Source organism: Ursus arctos, unplaced genomic scaffold (genome assembly GCF_023065955.2).
Source record: "Ursus arctos isolate Adak ecotype North America unplaced genomic scaffold, UrsArc2.0 scaffold_33, whole genome shotgun sequence".
NCBI classification, from domain to species: Eukaryota; Metazoa; Chordata; class Mammalia; order Carnivora; family Ursidae; genus Ursus; species Ursus arctos.
The window spans coordinates 28,903,545-28,920,710 of record NW_026623019.1 but is presented as its reverse complement, the minus strand read 5'-3'; the positions used below and the strand labels follow the sequence as shown (position 1 = coordinate 28,920,710).

General features: G+C 40.4%; 1 protein-coding gene across 1 annotated transcript; it reads right to left on the bottom strand.

Annotated features, from left to right (window-relative positions):
• Positions 1–8,332: 8,332 nt before the first annotated feature.
• On the bottom strand, positions 8,333–10,832 carry LOC113249120 (olfactory receptor 4F15-like). Its single transcript, XM_026490672.3, has 2 exons — positions 10,742–10,832; positions 8,333–9,279 (listed from the first exon to the last, which is right to left on the bottom strand). Exons 1-2 carry the CDS (start codon positions 10,830–10,832, stop codon positions 8,333–8,335), a joined length of 1,038 nt encoding a protein of 345 aa, XP_026346457.2.
• Between the last annotated feature and the right edge of the window lie 6,334 nt (positions 10,833–17,166).

Here is a 17,166-nt window from a genome sequence, read left to right as displayed (position 1 = left end):
CTCTCCCCCCAGTCCATGGAAACCATCATTCTACTTTCTGATTTTATGATTTGATTATTTTATTTTTTAAAATTTTTTTTAGAAGATTGTATTTATTTATTAGAGAGAGAGCAAGCATGGGGAAACAGACTCCCCGTTGAGTGTGGAACCCTACCTGGGGCTCAATCCTAGGACCCTGAGATCATGACCTGAGCTAAAGTCAGACATTTAGCCAACCGAGTCACCCAGGCACCCCATGATTTGATTACTTTATATACCTCAGATAAGTGAGATCATGTAGCATTTGTCTTTTGATGACTGGCTGATTTCACTTAGTGTAATGTCTTCTAGATTCATCCATGTTGTTGCATATGACAAGATTTCCTTCCTTTTTGAGGCTCTGTAATATTTCATTGTATGTATATAAAACGTTTTCTTTCTCCATTCATCCATCAGGGTCATTGGGTTATTTCCATACTTGGCTATTGTGAATAATGCTGCAATGAATGCAGGAGTGTAGATACCTCTCTGAAATGAAATGATACTGATTCCTTTAGATATATACTGAGAAGTGGGATTGCTATATAATAAGGTAGTTCTATTTGTAATATTTTGAGGAACTTCCGTACTGTTTTCCAAAATGCTGTCCCAATTTACATTCCCATGAACAGTGTACAAGAGTTCCTTTTTCTCCACATTTATTGCCAACACTTGTTCTTTCTTGTCTCTTTTATATTAATCACTGTAACACGTGAGGTGGTATCTTACTGTGATTTTGATATGCATTTCTGTGATGATCAGTGATGTTGAGCCCCTTTTCATACACCTATTGGCCATTTGTATGTCTTCTTTTGAGAAATGTCTGTTCAGGTCCTTTGCCCATTTTAAATTGGATTATTTGGTTTTTGCTATTGAGTGGTATGAGTGTTTTTTTATATGTACAGTTGAATGATTCATCACTTACATATAACACCCAGTGCTCTTCCCAACAAGTACCCTTCTTAATATCTATTACCCATTTATCCCATCCTCCTGCCCACCTCTCCTCCAGCAGCCCTCAGTTTGTTCTCTATTAAATCCATCTGGTCCTGTGTGTCATATAAAGCCACTGTTTCCTTGTTGATTTTCTGTTTGGGTGATCTGTTTATCAATGTAAATGTGGTGTTAAAGTCCCCTACTATTATTGTATTATTATTGATTAGTTCCTTTATGTTTGCTATTAATTGTTTTATGTATTTGGGTCCACCCATCTTGGGTGCAAGCATATTTACAATAACTATATCTTCTTGTTGGATTGCCCCTCTTTCTTAATATAGAGTGTCCTTTTTTGTCTCTTGTTACAGTCGTTGTATGAAGTCGATTTTGTCCAATATAAATATTGCTACTCTGACTTTCTTTGGACATCCATTTGCAATATAAATGTTTCTCCATCTCCTCACTTTGATTCTGCGGACATCTTTACATCTGAAATGAGTCTCTTATAGGTAGCATGTAGTTTGGTCTTGTTTTACTCACTCCGTCAACCTATGTCTCTTGATTAGAACGTTTAGTCCAATTACATTTGAAGTAATTATTGATTAGATACGTATCTATTGCTTTTTGTTACTTGTTTTGTGGTTATCTTTATAGTTTTTCTCTGATCTTTTCTTCTCTTTCTTCTTTCATGGTTTTCTGGTTTTCTTTAGTGATATACTTGGATTTTTCTTAAGCTTTTTAAAAAATCTGTTAGTGGTTTTTGGTTTGTGTTTACCATCAGGTTTGTATATAACATCTTCTGGTCTTGTTACTCGCTTAAGTTTCAACCTATTCTTTACTCTTTCTCCCCCATTTAGGTATATCATGTCATATTTTACTTCCTTTTATTTTGTGAATCCCTTCATTGATTTTTATAGAAATACTTATTTTTACCGTTTCCTACTTTTCATACTCTCCATTATGGTCTTTCCTTCTCACTCAGATTCCCCTTTAATTGTTAGGTTTTTCTCGTCGCCAATGAAATCAAGACCGCGAGGCAAACGTGGTTCGAGGGATAAACTTTATTGCGAGCACCCTCAGGGGAGGTTCCACGACTCAGGAAAGAGCGGTGAGTCGGGGAAGTCGCGCCCAGGCAAGGCAACGAGGGTTTTTATTGGGTACTGCTGGGGGTGGGGAAAGTCTGTCTTGGAGAGTCGTGGCAGGTTTTTATTGGATACTGCTGGGAGGTGAGGAAAGTCGGTAGGATGGGTTTCAGTTTCCCGACTAGGTTTTGGTTTAAATCTTGGCGGAAGGGTCGGTTATCTTGGCGGGAGAGTTGGCCATCTTGGGTGTCTTGGCCCCTTCTTCTCGGCCAGCCCAACAGTAATATTTCTTATAGGGCTGTTTTAGTGGTCATGAACCCCTATAGTTTTTGTTTTCTGAGAAGCTCTTTTTAAAACATTTATTTATTTATTTATTTATTTATTTATTTATTTATTTGAGAGAGCAGGGAGGGGCAGAGGGAGAGGGCAAGAGAGAGAGGGAGAATCTCAAGCCCACTATCCACTGAGCATGGAGCCTGATACAGAGTCTGATCCTGTGACCTTGACATCACAACCTGAGCCAAAAACAAGAATCAGACACTCAGTTGAGTGAGCCACCCGGGCACCCTGTCTGAGAAACTCTTTATTTCTCCTTCTATTCTGTATGATAGCCTTGCTAGAAAGAGTTTTCTTGCCTGCAGATTTTTTCCTTTAGCCTTTTGAATATATTATGCCCTCCTTTTTGGCCTGCCAAGTTTCTGCTGAGAAATCAGCTGATAGCCTTATGGGGGAATCCCTTGTATATAACTGTCTTTTTTTTTTTTTTTCTGCTTTAAATTTTTTTTCTTTATCACTTTTTGCTATTTTGATTACTATGTGTCTTTGTGTGGACCTCCTTGGTTTGGTTTTGCTGAGGTTTCTCTGTGTCTCTTGGATCTGGATATCTGTTTCCTTCCTCAGATTAGGGAATTTTTCATCCATTATTTCTTCAAATAAATGTCCTGTCCCCCTTTCTCTCTTTTCTCCCTCTGGGATCCCTATAATGCAAATGTTATTATGCTTGATGGAGTCACTGTGTTCATTAAATCCGTTCTTGTTTTACATAATTCTTTTTTCTCTCATTTGTTCAGTTTGATTATTTTCCATTACTCTGTTTTAGCTCATTAATTCATTCCTCTTCTTCCTGCAGTCTGCTATTTATTCTATCAAGTGTATTTTAAATTTCATTAATTCATTTATTGTGCTCTTCATCTCTGATTGGTTCTTTTTTACTGTGTGTGTGTGTGTGTGTGTGTGTGTGTGCGCAAAAAGGTAGTTTTATTTGGACCTGTGGGCAGAAAGAGCTGCACCAGGGTTGTGAGGAGCAATTGATTATATACTGTGGGGTTGAAGGAGGTAAGGGAAAAGGGAGGTTTTCAAAAGAACTTTCATATGCTAAAGAGGACCTACAGATACTAGAGGCCTTGCCATTGTCAAGTTAAGGTTGTTTTTCCCTCTAGCAAGGCATTAACATTAAAGATAATTGGGAGCTTCCTGGAAGAATATCACACATATCCCAATAGGAGTGGGGGTGGGGGAGGTTGCAGGGTGTCAGCTTAGGCTCTGTCCCAGCTAGCCTTCAGCTCCCTCATCCTTTCCCCCTGAACAATTTTGACCCTTAAATCTTTAAAGTTCTTGAAGGCAGAAGGTCTCATCTTTTGTAACTTCTTCCTGCTGAATACGGGCATAGAGATGTCCCTGCCTATAGGTCTATATGGTCCCTTGGAGATCATGAAGAGGAGTTACGAAAGGGGAGGCAGTTTTCATATATGAACCTCCTTGAGTAGAAAGGATCATCTGTCAGCTGGAGGTTATGGCAGTGAAGGAGTCTTAGCACTAGGCAGGGAGATACCAGAAATGACAATAAAATAGGGGTAATATTATAATGAGAAAGAAGTCTGAATAAAAGAACTTTGATAGTTGACCTTTGATAATTTTCCTCCAGTCCAGGAGTTTAAAGCAAAGAGAGATCATTTAAAGTGCTAATTAAGGTAGTCATGTCAGTTAAAAACCTGGAAATACTTTTGTGGTAATCTGGAATGTATACACAGCATTCTGTTCTTAGGATACATTTTCTATTGCGTTCTTAAGGGTCTCACCAATGTCCTCCACTCTCTTCTCAAGTCCAGTATCTTTATGATCATGACCTTAAATTCTCTATCAGGCATGTTAATTATATCTATTTCACTTAGGTCTCCTGCTGTAGCTTTGTCCTATTCTTTCATTTGTGACTTTTTCCTTTGACTCCGTATTTTGCCTAATACTCTGTGTCTGTTTCTATGTGTTAGGAAAGTCAGCTACATCTCTTGCTCTTGAAAGTAGTAGGTTTGACCTGCATTTTTTTAAAAGATTTTATTTATTTATTTGACAGAGAGAGAGAGAGACAGCCAGTGAGAGAGGGAACACAGCAGGGGGAGTGGGAGAGGAAGAAGCAGGCTCCCGGTGGAGCAGGGCGCCCGATGTTGGCTCAATCCCAGGACCCTGCGATCATGCCCTGAGCTGAAGGCAGACGCTTAATGACTGAGCTACCCAGGCGTCCCTGACCTGCATTTTTAACTAGATGGTGCTGGCCCTCCTCACAGTGGACACACAGCTGGTGAAGAGACTGGCTGGCAGTGGAGGGGTGGGGGTTCAGCGCTGCTGTTCTTCCTCCATAGGAAATGCATAGTGGCTGTGGGGATTGGGCTAGCCAGGCTGTTTTGCAAAGCATAATCAGGCTGGGGATGCCCTTTTAACAAGGTGTGGGCATTCTCTGCAGGACCTGGGGAGGTGCAGTGTTGGGAAGGTTTGTGCATGTCTTCTGGGGGAGGGGATCTGCAGCACCCATACTGTGGCAGGCCTGGCTTGAGGAGTAAGGCATAGTGTAAGCAAGTTAGGTAGGGATGCTGGAGCAGTGCTGGTTCCTGCCCATGGTTGTGTGTTTATGATGAGGGGTGGGGAAGAGAAACGGCACCTGCTATCTCCTTTATTCCTAGAGATGTTCCTCAGAGAATTCTGAGATTAGTAACTAACTCTTCCTCCCATAAGCTCCAGGCACCTTTCAAACTGTTGCTTCCAAGCTTTATCTCTGTGGGCTGCTGGCTGTGCTCTCTCTTTGAGGTCAGGGGCTCAGCTTCCTATTGCCCTCTGGGCTCTCTCAGAGCTAAGCCTGCTGATTTTTTTTTAATTTTGTATTTAAATTCAATTTAATTAACATATACTGCATTATTAATTTCAAAGGTAGAGTTCAGTAATTCATCAGTTATATACAGCACACAGTGCTCATTACTTCAAGTGCCCTCCTTAATGCCCATCACCCAGTTACCCCATCCCCCCACCTTTCTTCCAGCAACCCTGTTTGTTCCCTATAGTTAAAGAGTCACTTATGGTTTGCTTCCCTTTCTGTTTTCCCCTTGTTTTACTTTTCCTTTCCTTCCCCTATGATCCTCTGTTTTGTTTCTTAAATTCTACTTATGAGTGAAATCATACGGTAATTGTCTTTCCCTGACTGACTTATTTCATTTAGCATAAACGCTCTAGTTCTGTCCATGTTGTTGAGCCTGCTGATTTTTAAAGTTCCAGGCTTGCGGCGCCTGGGTGGCTCAGTTGTTAAGTGTCTGCCTTGGGCTCAGGGCATGATCCCAGAGTCCTGGGATCGAGCCCCACATCAGACTCCTCCACTGGGAGCCTGCTTCTCCCTCTCCCACTCCCCCTGCCTGTGTTCCCTCTCTCTCTGGCTGTCTCTCTCTCTGTCAAACAAATAAATAAAATCTTAAAAAAAATACTAAAGTTCCAGGCTTTAAGTTCCACTGGTGGTAAGCAGTCACGAAATTCAGCCCCTCTGATTTTCAAAGCCATGTGCTGTTGGGATTGCTCTTCTTTTTGCAGCCTCCCTGGTGTACCAGTGTGTTTCTTGCCCCTCTCCACACCCATGGCTCCTTCCGTCTTGTGGTCAAACTTGTAGGGCTTAGGTTCCTACTGACTCTTCATCCTTTCTAATCTCTTCAATATAGCCTCTCTCTACCTTCATTTGTGGAGTATATTCAGCTAGTCTTTGGGTCCTTTTCTGGGTTATTTGCCCTTATGTAAGTGTTATCTAGTTATATCCCTGGGACAAGGTAAGTTTAGGGTCCTCCCCTCTACCATCTTCCCAGAAGTTATTAGCAAAATTTTTCAGAAGTATTTTGCTTTCTTCTGGCAAATGCAGCTATAGACATTCAATATTCTATCTCAGGGTTCTATCAACTGTCCAGTTTTCTATTCCATGGGACATTGTATAGATCCACTACAGTGATGGTATAATGCTGGTGGACCTGGTGAGAAAGAAGTGGCAAAATTCTTGATGCTTTTGTAAGTCACATGTACGCCAGAGAGTGGGAAGTATATTTCCCCCAGATACATGGACTTGCACCTTTGGGATAAATTCTAGGAGGCTAATGGTCTAGGGTAGATGCAGTGGTGTTTGAATTTACTGAGACACGTATAGATACTATGTGGAGAATTTGTTAGCTCCTATAGGTGAATCTCAGCGTAGATATTTATGATTTAAAACAATGTTCTTTTAAAACATTCATTTAAAACAATGGTCTTCCATCCTCTGCAGCTTTCTTATAATAAGAAAACATTACTGTAACACTAATTTGAAAAGATATATGCACCTCTATGTTTATTACAACATTAGTTATAATAACCAACATATGGAAGCAACCCATGTCCATCAATAGATGAATGGATAAAGATGTGGCATGTGTGTACACACACACACACACACACACACAAAATGGAATATTACTCAGCCATAAAAAGGAATGAGATGTTGCCATTTGCAACAATCTGGATGGGCCTAGAGGGTATGGTGCTGAATGAAGTCAGACAAAGAAAAACATGATTTCATTCATATGCGGAATTTAAGAAATAAAACAAATGAACAAAGAAAAGAGAGAAACAGAGAAATGAACAAACAAACAAAAACCAGACACTTAAATACAGATAACAAACTCCTGGTTGCCAGAGGGGAGATGGATGGGTGTGTGGGTGAAATAAGTAAAGGGGAATAAGATAGTTACAAAGTAAATAAGTGACAGAGATGAAAAGTACAGCATCTAGAATATAGTTAATAAGATGGTAATAACATTTCTTGGTGATAGATGGTAGGCCACACTTATAGTGGTGAGCACTGAGTAATGCATAGAGATTTTGAATCATGTTGAATACACCTGAAACTAATATAACACTATATGTTAATTATACTTCAATAAAGGAATTTAAAAACAAAAAAGGAAGGAAGAAAGGAAGCAGAAGGAAGGAAGGAAAAAGAAAAGAAGAAAGAAACAAGAAAAGAAACAAACAAAAGAAAAAACATTTCTGGCTAGTTGCTAGAACTTAGTAGAGACCAAATACTTGAAGTTAGCACATAACACGAGGTCTGTAAGTATGAACTGAGTGAAAATCCATAATGACTTTTAAAATAGTGATTCTCAACCCAGGATTATCTTCTCCAGCGACTGCTTTAAAAATCTATTGCAGGATGAAGTGATGTGAAGTAGAAACTAAGTGAAAAGTGGAATATACCTTGGCATTTATTGTTTCCAAACAAGGAAATAGTTCTTTACTCCCAACACCTGAAAGTCTACCTGACAGCTTCCTTTAATGTACAGTATTCTGTGTGGGAAAGTCTAGACATACTAAGGAGTTAATGCACTCTATGAAAATGAAAAAAACAAAACAAAAAACCTCCAGCTTCCTTTACCTTCAATTAGGACAATTCTAAGCCACAATTTATAGAGTCCTCCAGTGGGCCATGACAGGCTTGAATTTCATTTATCAACATAAGCGTCCTTCACGTCTTAGTCTCAATTTCTACGTCCTTAATGATGTTTCCAAAACTCAGCTTTCAAATAAACTACTGACAATCAGTTTTTGTCTTTGGATCTTCTTCTGAGGGAGTACAACTTGGGTAACAAGATAGAGTTACTAGTCCTATATATATTTGATAGAATGATTCCTTGCGTTCTCCAAAGCATGTTTGCAGTTCCTTTGGAAACTTACAAGAAGTGGAAGAGAAGTAATTATATCCTTTTATTATCAAAATGATAAAAATTTCAATTATAGTTATTGTTTAGTAGATAGTGATGCTGTCTGCTAAAACAACCCATATTGTAGTGGATTCACAATTTCCATGGTAGCAAAGGTAATGAGTAGATGCTCTACAGAAGTAGATATCTATTCAATGAGGTAGATGTTATCCAGATCTGGATGTGTTAAGTATCAGAAACCTAAGGGAAAATATTCAGTAGGCTGATCGATATATAGTTTTAGAGCTCCAAAGCCAGATTCAATCAGCAGAATTTGATATAATGTCCCCATTTGTTCAATCTTTTTATGGCTATGTCTTTGTTCCATAATGTATAGATGGCAGGATTCAAGACAGGGGTAATAGCAAAGTCAACAATGAACAGATATTTATCAATTGATGATGTAGGGAAAGGCCAGACATAGAGAAACATGCATGGAGTGAAAAAAAGAACCACCACAGTGATGTGAGCTGACAGAGTGACAAATGCTTTGGATAAGTCTCCAGAAGAACATTTCCAGACCGTGACCAAAATAAAGATGTAGGAAAGGATTAGCAGGAAGAAGGTGCCCATGCTCTTGCAGCCGCTGTTGGCAGCAATAATAAACTCAAACTTGTCTCCCTCTGTGCACGCAAGTTTTATGATCCTGGGAAAGTCACAGTAAAAGCTGTCTACTTCATTAGGACCACAAAAGGGCAAGTTTATAATGAAAGCAAACTGAGACATAGCATGGATCACCCCAGTTACCCAGCCAGCAATTACTAATGAAACACAGATTTTAGGGTTCATGATATTCAGGTAGTGGAGGGGCTTACAGATTGCTGTGTACCTGTCAAATGCCATGGCAATGAGTAACACCATCTCCACTCCTCCCATGATGTGGATGAAGCATATCTGTGTCATGCAGCTTTGGAAAGAAATGAGCTTGTATTCATTTAAAAGGTCCCTGATCATCTTTGGGACTGTGGTAGAGGTAACCCCCATGTCAATGAGTGACAGGTTGGCTAGCAGGAAGTACATAGGAGAATGTAGGTGAGACTCAAAAAGTACCAAAAAGAAAATGAAGAGATTTCCCAGGGTGATCCCTAAATAGATCCAGGAAAATATCAACATGAGAAAAACTTTAGTTTCCCAAGAACTAGAGAGTCCCAGAAACACAAACTCAGAAACCACAGAATCATTTAGTCCACCTATTGACTTGGTTGGAAGAGCTGATTTTCAAATCACCTGAGGATAGAAAATGAAGAAGGGTGAGAATCAATGGTACAAATGTAGGTTTTCTGGGGCACCTGGGTGGCTCAGTCAGTTAAGTGTCCAACTCTCGATTTCGGCTTGGGTTGTGATGTCAGCATTGTAAGATCAAGCGCTACATCGAACTCCATGCTCAGCATGGAGCCTATTTGAGATTTTCTCCCTCTCCCTCTCTCACTGCCCCTCTCCCTTCCCTCTCTCTAAAAAACAAAATGAAAACAAAACCAAACCACAAAAAAATCCCAAAAAAACAAAACAAAACTAAGAACCAGATATCAAACGCAGGTTTCCTATTTATGCTGCTACTTTGTTGTATGGTTCATATTCTAGAGTTAGAAATCATTTAATTGGAAAAGAGAAAACACAAAGAAAATAAAATTACTATAATGATCAGAGGACTGATTATATAAAAATATAAAAAAATTTTGAGTAGTTTAGGTGGAGATCAATTGGGGATATTTCCCTTCTTATTCCATTATTAGGCATTTTTTTTTTCCTTTTACTGATTTCAAAACATTTCCCTTGATCACTTAACTAGATATTCTTACAACTGAATAATCTCTAACATTTCTGTCACTTTCACATTAATGCTCACATACTAACTTGCATATTCTTGTCAGCTGGATATTTTATTTCACTGATCAAACAGACATCATGAGGCTGAAACTGTTTAATAAATTTCACCTTGCTTCACCCCATCTGTGGGCTTTTTTTGGGTACAATTTATCATGCATGTCAGGTATTCAGATTGAAATTATTCATAATGCTTTGTTCAAGACACATTGTCATGATACATGCATAGATCTCTATATCAAATAAAATATTTGATATGAGAGAATAAATACCTGTTAGTAAGGAAATATTTACTAAGCAAAGATAATATTAATAGATAACATTTATTCCTCCTTGCAAGCACTGTACTAAGCATATTATCTCATTTTACCTTTATAGAATTCCATAAGATAGTAATCATTTTATTAGATTCATTTTATCAGTGGAGAAACTGAGTTACACAGAGATCAATCGTCAGAGCCACAGTTTTCATCTGCAGGTGCAGGATACCAGAATTCCTGATCTCAATCATGGCACTACAGTCTTCAAGGACAGCCCCTTCAAGTATATCCTGGGTCTTACCCAAGACCCATCAATTAGTTTTCTTCCTCTTTAAATTTCCCTTGACCTATAACAAGAACGGCATTAGTATTATGACCTATTATTAGCATAATGAGCTTTCTTTTGGATAAATCAAATCTCTATCTTGTGTCATTTTCCAATTTTTTCTCTAACTCTCATTGGCAAGCTGGTCCACACTTTTTGTTCATTCATAAGCTAAAAATGGTTTCCACAGATTTCTTGTTTGTTAGAAAGAAGCTTTGGATTCCGAATACCTCATGTAATAATCACTTTTCAGTCATTACTTACCTTGATCTTTCTGCGGGATTTGATGCTGTTTATCATGCCCTTGTTTTTGTAACTCCTTCTGCCTCTGGCTTTCTGTCTTCTTTAAAGCCATTCCCCTTCCCACTCCTGAAATTCTGTTAGTTCAAGTAGTGAGCTGAAATCACTTCAATTAGGAGAGAGTGGCCCTATCCCACCTTGAAAGTATGTTATATGATTTTTCTAAACCAGTTACTATATTTTTCTTGGCCCTGGATTGATGTAAGATGGGTCACAGGGCCCAGAACTGTTCAGTGAGTTGTAAATCAATGTCCTCTGTAGAGGGTTTTCTTTCCCAAATAAAAGGACATATCTTCATGTGCAGATGGATTATCCTGGTCCATTTTCCCCGCATTTGATGCTAATGTTATGCCTAAAGGTGAAGCAACCATAAAATTCTAAAACTCATACACTAAAAGTAATAGTGAAAAGTTCAAAAGGATCTGGGACCCAAGATGCATGTAGTCACTTACCCAAAGCCACAAATGATCTCTCTCCTTCTGCTTTTTAGTACCTACACGTTCCCTTCTCTATCTGTAGATTTATCACTGGACTCCAGAGCAGTATATTTAAAGTTGTATGTGATTCACACAAATTCAAGTCTCACCTCCACCTTCAAGTAACGTGTCAAAACTGAACTCATTATATTCCACTCCAGTGTTTTAATAAATATCATTACCATTTTCCCAGATGCCCAATATAGGCATCTGTGTGGCACTCTTGTTTGTATTACCCTTTCCACCTCTAGTTGCACAAGTTTTATTGTCAAATATTTCTTAATTAATTCTCTCCTCTGCATTTCTCTTGTCATTTTATTTTGCTTCTAGCCTATTTTCCCATCTTGACAATTGAAAAGGGTACTCAATGATCTTTCTGCTCCATTCTTCCCCAAGTCCAGTCCATTCTATAGTTTGATTTGAGACATGTCTATCTAAAGTCAAATACAATCATGTGGCTTTCCTACGTAAAACCTCTAGTGGGTCTGTCAAGAGAAAATTCTTGGAATCCCACCATATATCTCCTAAGACTTTGAAAAGAGAGGAGTAATATTTGGTTTCAGAAGATATTTCCATGAAAATTATAGGGAATGAGTGTCCTAAACAGTCACTGGATAAGTTTCAAAATTGATTCCTGGTAAAAACTCTTAGTAAATTAGGAAAGATTTAGAAATATATATATATATATATATTATAGACTGTAGTCTATATATATATAGACTTCTATATATATATAGAAGATTGTAGTGCCATGATTGAGATCAGGAATTCTGGTATCCTGCACCTGCAGATATATATATATATATTCCCCCCCCCCTGCCCCGTTCTCGTCCTTTACTGCCTCAGGAGCCCCTGACCTTCCTCCCTGCACAGTGCCTGCCTTGGATGCAGGTGGGAGGGGAAGAAGACCCACACAACCTCCCACTGGGAAGTCCGGGCCAAATCCTGCTTGGCAGGAAGACAAAGGGCAACACCGGATTCTGCTGGAGGAACCCACGCCCCAACTTTTGTCCACCCACTGTGAAGTCCTCGAGTTCCCTGGGGGAGACCAGTGGCCACAACCGGGTCCTGGGACAGGGAGGTCAAAGGGTCAAGCCAGGTGCCAGAGCTCACAAAATATCCACAGCAACACTGGCCACACCAGGCCCACCTGGGAAACAGGCCAGCAGGTCCTCACACAGGTGGGGGGAGGCAGCCTGGGCTAAACCAAGTCTTTCCACGGGAGGGGTCCCCGGCGTCAAACCGAGCCCTGTGGTTGGAAGGCTCCCTGGACCAAACCAAGTAGTTGTACAGTCATGGGTCAAACCAGATCCTTTGGCAAGAGGGGTTCCTGACACCAAACAAAACATCAAACAGAATCCGTCATGGCAGCTACAGGCCAAGCTAAGTCCTTCTATGGGAGGAGGGCTGGTCAGCAGAGCCGAAGGAGTCCCTAGCGGCGGAAGCAGCTTCGAGCTCGGTGGCCGAGGGAATGGCCAGGCCAGACGGGGGCGGCGGGCCTCCTCAGACGCTGATGGTGCAGAAGACGGTGAAGCCCGACAGCGTGGTGCTGACCAGGAGCCCGGGGCACTGCGGGTGCCAGTGCAGCTCCTTCAGGTCCATCTCGCCCTGGTGCACAAATAGCAGCTGCTGGAGCAGGTCTGCCAGCCTGGGGTCAGCGGTCTCCGCATCGCCCGCTTCGGGGTCGTGCTCCATGGCCAGGTCCCACTGTGTGATCTGGTTGTCTGCACCCGAGGCCGCGAAGATGCCGCTGTCCTGGGGGTGCCACTCGACCGAGGTCACGGGGGCCACATGCTGCTTGAAGGTGGCCACTGGGGAGCCAGACTTGAACTGCCGCAGGTCCCAAATCTTGAGGGCGCCGTCGTCCCCGCCGCTGAGCAGGAAGGGTTCCCCGCGGCTTCAGCTGATGACGTTGACATCGCAGTCATGGGCGACGGCAGTGGTGAGGATGCAGGCCTTATCATTTAAAAATAAAATCTTTGTCTGCTGTTTTAGTCACAAAATGGTGCTGAACCTGAGTCAGCAAAGTCCATCCAGGCCCATTATAAAAGGTGATAGCATTATCTACTGTGAGGAGTAAACAAGCTGGCAGCCTATGGAGGGGAGGATAATGCTCCAGGCCCACCCTCTTACTGACTCACTGGCAATTCCTGTTCAAAAGGTAAATGGGCTAAATGGAAAAGAGAACCCTATCCATCCTACTTGTTCCAGAACCCTACCATCAATTCCAGTGTCTCCTGAGTGCTGTTAACTGTCCAAGACAACATAAAACTAACATAATACATGCAGAAATAATAAAAGATAATCTAGAGTATGGCACTGAGAATGTCCACCCTTGCCCCACACCCTGCAATTGATACATCATAGAAACCAGGGTGACTCCAGAGATACCATGGATGTCAATAAGTGGTTGAAGATATGGGCAATGTTGCAATGTTCAGTGCACTCTAAGCTGAGGTTTTGGGAACTAAAATCATTAGAAAGAGCCAGGAATTGTAAGTCTGAAGATCTGGGTTTGACTCCTGGAATGGCCAAATGTTGGCTGTTTAGCCTTGAGCAAATCACCTCAATTCTCTGAGATATGGTCTTCTGGCATGTAAGGGGAAAATATGAATGCCTTCCCTATCCAGTTCACAGGGTTGTGGTGGCAATTACATAGAATACTTTATGTGAAAAAAATATGTGTAACCCAAAAGCTGTGAACATTTTGCCTTGAAATATTGCATGAATTAAAAAGAAAGGAAGGTGGTAGGTATCTCAATGTGGTTTTGATTTGAATTTTGAACATTTTTTCATGTGTCTGTTAGCCATTTGTATGTCTTCATTGGAAAAGTGTCTGTTCCTATCTTCTGCCCATTTTTTGAATTGTTTATTTGTTTCTTGTGTATTGAGTTTGAGAAGTTCTTTGTAGATCTTGGATACCAGTCTTTTCTCTGTAGTGTCATTTGCAAATATCTTCTCCCATTCCGTGGGCTGCCTCTTAGTTTTTTTGACTGTTTCTTTGGCTGTGCAGAAGCTTTTGATCTTGATGATGAAGTCCCAATAGTTCGTTTTCGCTTTTGTTTCCCTTGCTTTGGAGACGTGTCTTGAAGGAAGTTGATGTGGCCAATGTTGGAGAGGTTACTGCTTATGTTCTCCTCTAGGATTTTGATGGTTTCCTGTCTCACATCGAGGTCTTTCATCCATTTGAGTTTATCTGTGTGCACGGTGTAAGAGAATGGTCCAGTCTCATTCTTCTGCATGCGGCTATCCAATTTTCCGAGCACCATTTATTGAAGATACTGCCTTTTTTCCATTGGATATTTTTTCCTGCTTTTTCAAAGATTAGTTGACCATAGAGTTGAAGGCCCATATCTGGGCTCTCTAATCAATTCCATTGAACTATGTGCCTGTTTTTGTGCCAGTACCATGCTGTCTTGGTGATCACAGCTTTGTAATATAACTTGAAATCAGGCAACATGATGCTCTCAGGTTTGTTTTTCTTTTTCATTTCCTTGGCTATTTGGGGTCTTTTCTGCTTCTGTACAACTTTTAGGATTGTTTATTCCAGCACTTTGAAAAATGCCGTTGGTATTTTGATTGGGATGACTTTGAAAGTATAGATTGCCCTGGGCACCATAGACATTTTAACAATGTTTATTCTTCTGATCTGAGCATGGATTGTTTTTCCATCTCCTTCTGTTTTCAGTTCCTTTCATAAGTGTTCTGTAGTTTCTAGAGTATAGTTCCTTTACCTCTTTGGTTAGGTTTATTGCTAGTTATCTTATGGTTTTTGGTGCTATGTAAATGGAATCAATTCCGTAATTCCTCTTTCTACTGTTACATTGTTAGTTTACAGGAAAGCAACTGATTTTTGTGCATTAATTTTGTATCCTGCCACATCATTGAATTTCTGTATGAGTTCTAGTATTTTGCGGGTAGAGTCTTTTGTGTTTTCCATATAACATATCATGTCATCTGTGATGAGAGAGATATCAATGCATCATTTAAGTATCTGCTCAACACATCTAGTAAGAAGTGATCCAAACCTGCTGTATGATTATTATAGAATAGCCATTAGTTCCGTTAGCAGAAACAACACTGAGATCAATGTGTCTTTACTTTTCTTTTTTTAATGTTTTTTAATTACATTATGTTAGTCACCATACAGTACATCCCTGGTTTCTGATGCAAGGTTCGATGATTCATTAGTTGCGTATAACACCAGGTGCACCATGCAATACATGCCCTCCTTACTACCCATCACCAGCCTATCCCATTCCCCACCCCCTCCCCTCTGAAGCCCTCAGTTTGTTTCTCATAGTCCATAGTCTCTCATGTTTCATTCCCCCTTCTGATTACCCCCCTTTCTTTATCCCTTTCTTCCCCTACCGATCTTCCTAGTTCTTATGTTCCGTAGATGAGAGAAATCATATGATAATTGTCTTTCTCTGCTTGACTTATTTCACTTAGCATTATCTCCTCCAGTGCCGTCCATGTTGCAGCAAATATTGAGAACTCGTTCTTTCTGATAGCTGAGTAATAGTCCATTGTATATATGGACCACAGCTCCTTAATCCAGTCATTTGTTGAAGGGCATCTCCGTTCCTTCCACGATTTAGCTATTGTGGACAATGCTGCTATGAACATTGGGGTGCATATGGCCCTTCTCTTCACTACGTCTGTATCTTTGGGGTAAATACCCGGTAGTGCAATGGCTGGGTCATAGGGTAGCTCAATTTTTAACTTTTTAAGGGACCTCCACACTGTTTTCCAGAGTGGCTGCAACAACCTGCATTCCCACCAACAATATAGGAGGGATCCCCTTTCTCCACATCCTCACCAGCAATTGCTGTTTCCTGCCTTGTCTATTTTTGCCATTCTAACTGGCATAAGGTGATATCTCAGTGTGGTTTTGATTTGAATTTCCCTGATGGCTAATGATTTTGAACATTTTTTCATGTGTCTGTTAGCCATTTGTATGTCATCATTGGAAAAGTGTCTGTTCATATCTTCTGCCCATTTTTTGATTTGTTTATTTGTGTCTCGTGTATTGAGTTTGAGAAGTTCTTTGTAGATCTTGGATACCAGTCCTTTATCTGTAACATCATTTGCAAATATATTCTCCCATTCCGTGGGCTGCCTCTTAGTTTTTTTGATTGTTTCCTTGGCTGTGCAGAAGCTTTTTATCTTGATGAAGTCCCACAGGTTTTTTCTTTTGTTTCTCTTGCCTTTGGAGATGTGTCATGAAAATGGTTGCTTTGGCCGATATCGTAGAGGTTGTTGCCTATGTTGTCCTCTAGGATTTTGATGGATTCCTGTCTCACATCGAGGTCTTTCGTCCATTTGGAGTTTATCTTTGTGTATGGTGTGAGAGAGTGGTCAAGTTTCATTCTTTTGCATGTAGCTGTCCAATTTTCCCAGCACCATTTATTGAAGAGACTGTCTTTTTTCCACCGGATGTTTTTTCCTGCTTTATCAATGATTAGTTGCCCAAAGAGCCGAGGGTCCATTTCTGGGTTCTCTATTCTGTTCCATCGGTCTGTGTGTCTGTTTTTGTGCCAGTACCATGCTGTCTTTGTGATCACAGCTTTGTAGTACAGCTCCAAATCCGGCATTGTGATGCCCCCAGTTTGTTTTTCCTTTTCAACAGTTCCTTGGTGATTCGGGGCCTTTTCTGGTTCCATACAAATTAAAGGACTATTTGTTCCAGTTCCTTGAAAGATGTCCTTGGTCTTTTGATCGGGATAGCATTGAAAGTATAGATTGCTCTGGGTAGCATGGACATTTTAACTATGTTAATTCTTCCGATCCATGAGTATGGAATATTTTTCCATCTTTTTGTGTCTTCCTCAATGTCTTTCAAGAGTGATTTATAGTTTCTAGAATATAGCTCCTTTACGTCTCTGGTTAAGTTAATTCCAAAGTAACATA

What these genes read in the sequence shown, in the direction of transcription:
- LOC113249120 (XM_026490672.3), bottom strand. Translation starts at nt 10,832, where the DNA reads ATGGCTTTAAAGAAGACAGAAAGCCAGAGGCAGAAGGAGTTACAAAAA. An exon ending in AATCCCGCAGAAAGATCAAG is followed by an intron (nt 9,280 to 10,741) that starts GTAAGTAATGAC and finishes TTTGAAAATCAG; the next exon opens with CTCTTCCAACCAAGTCAATA.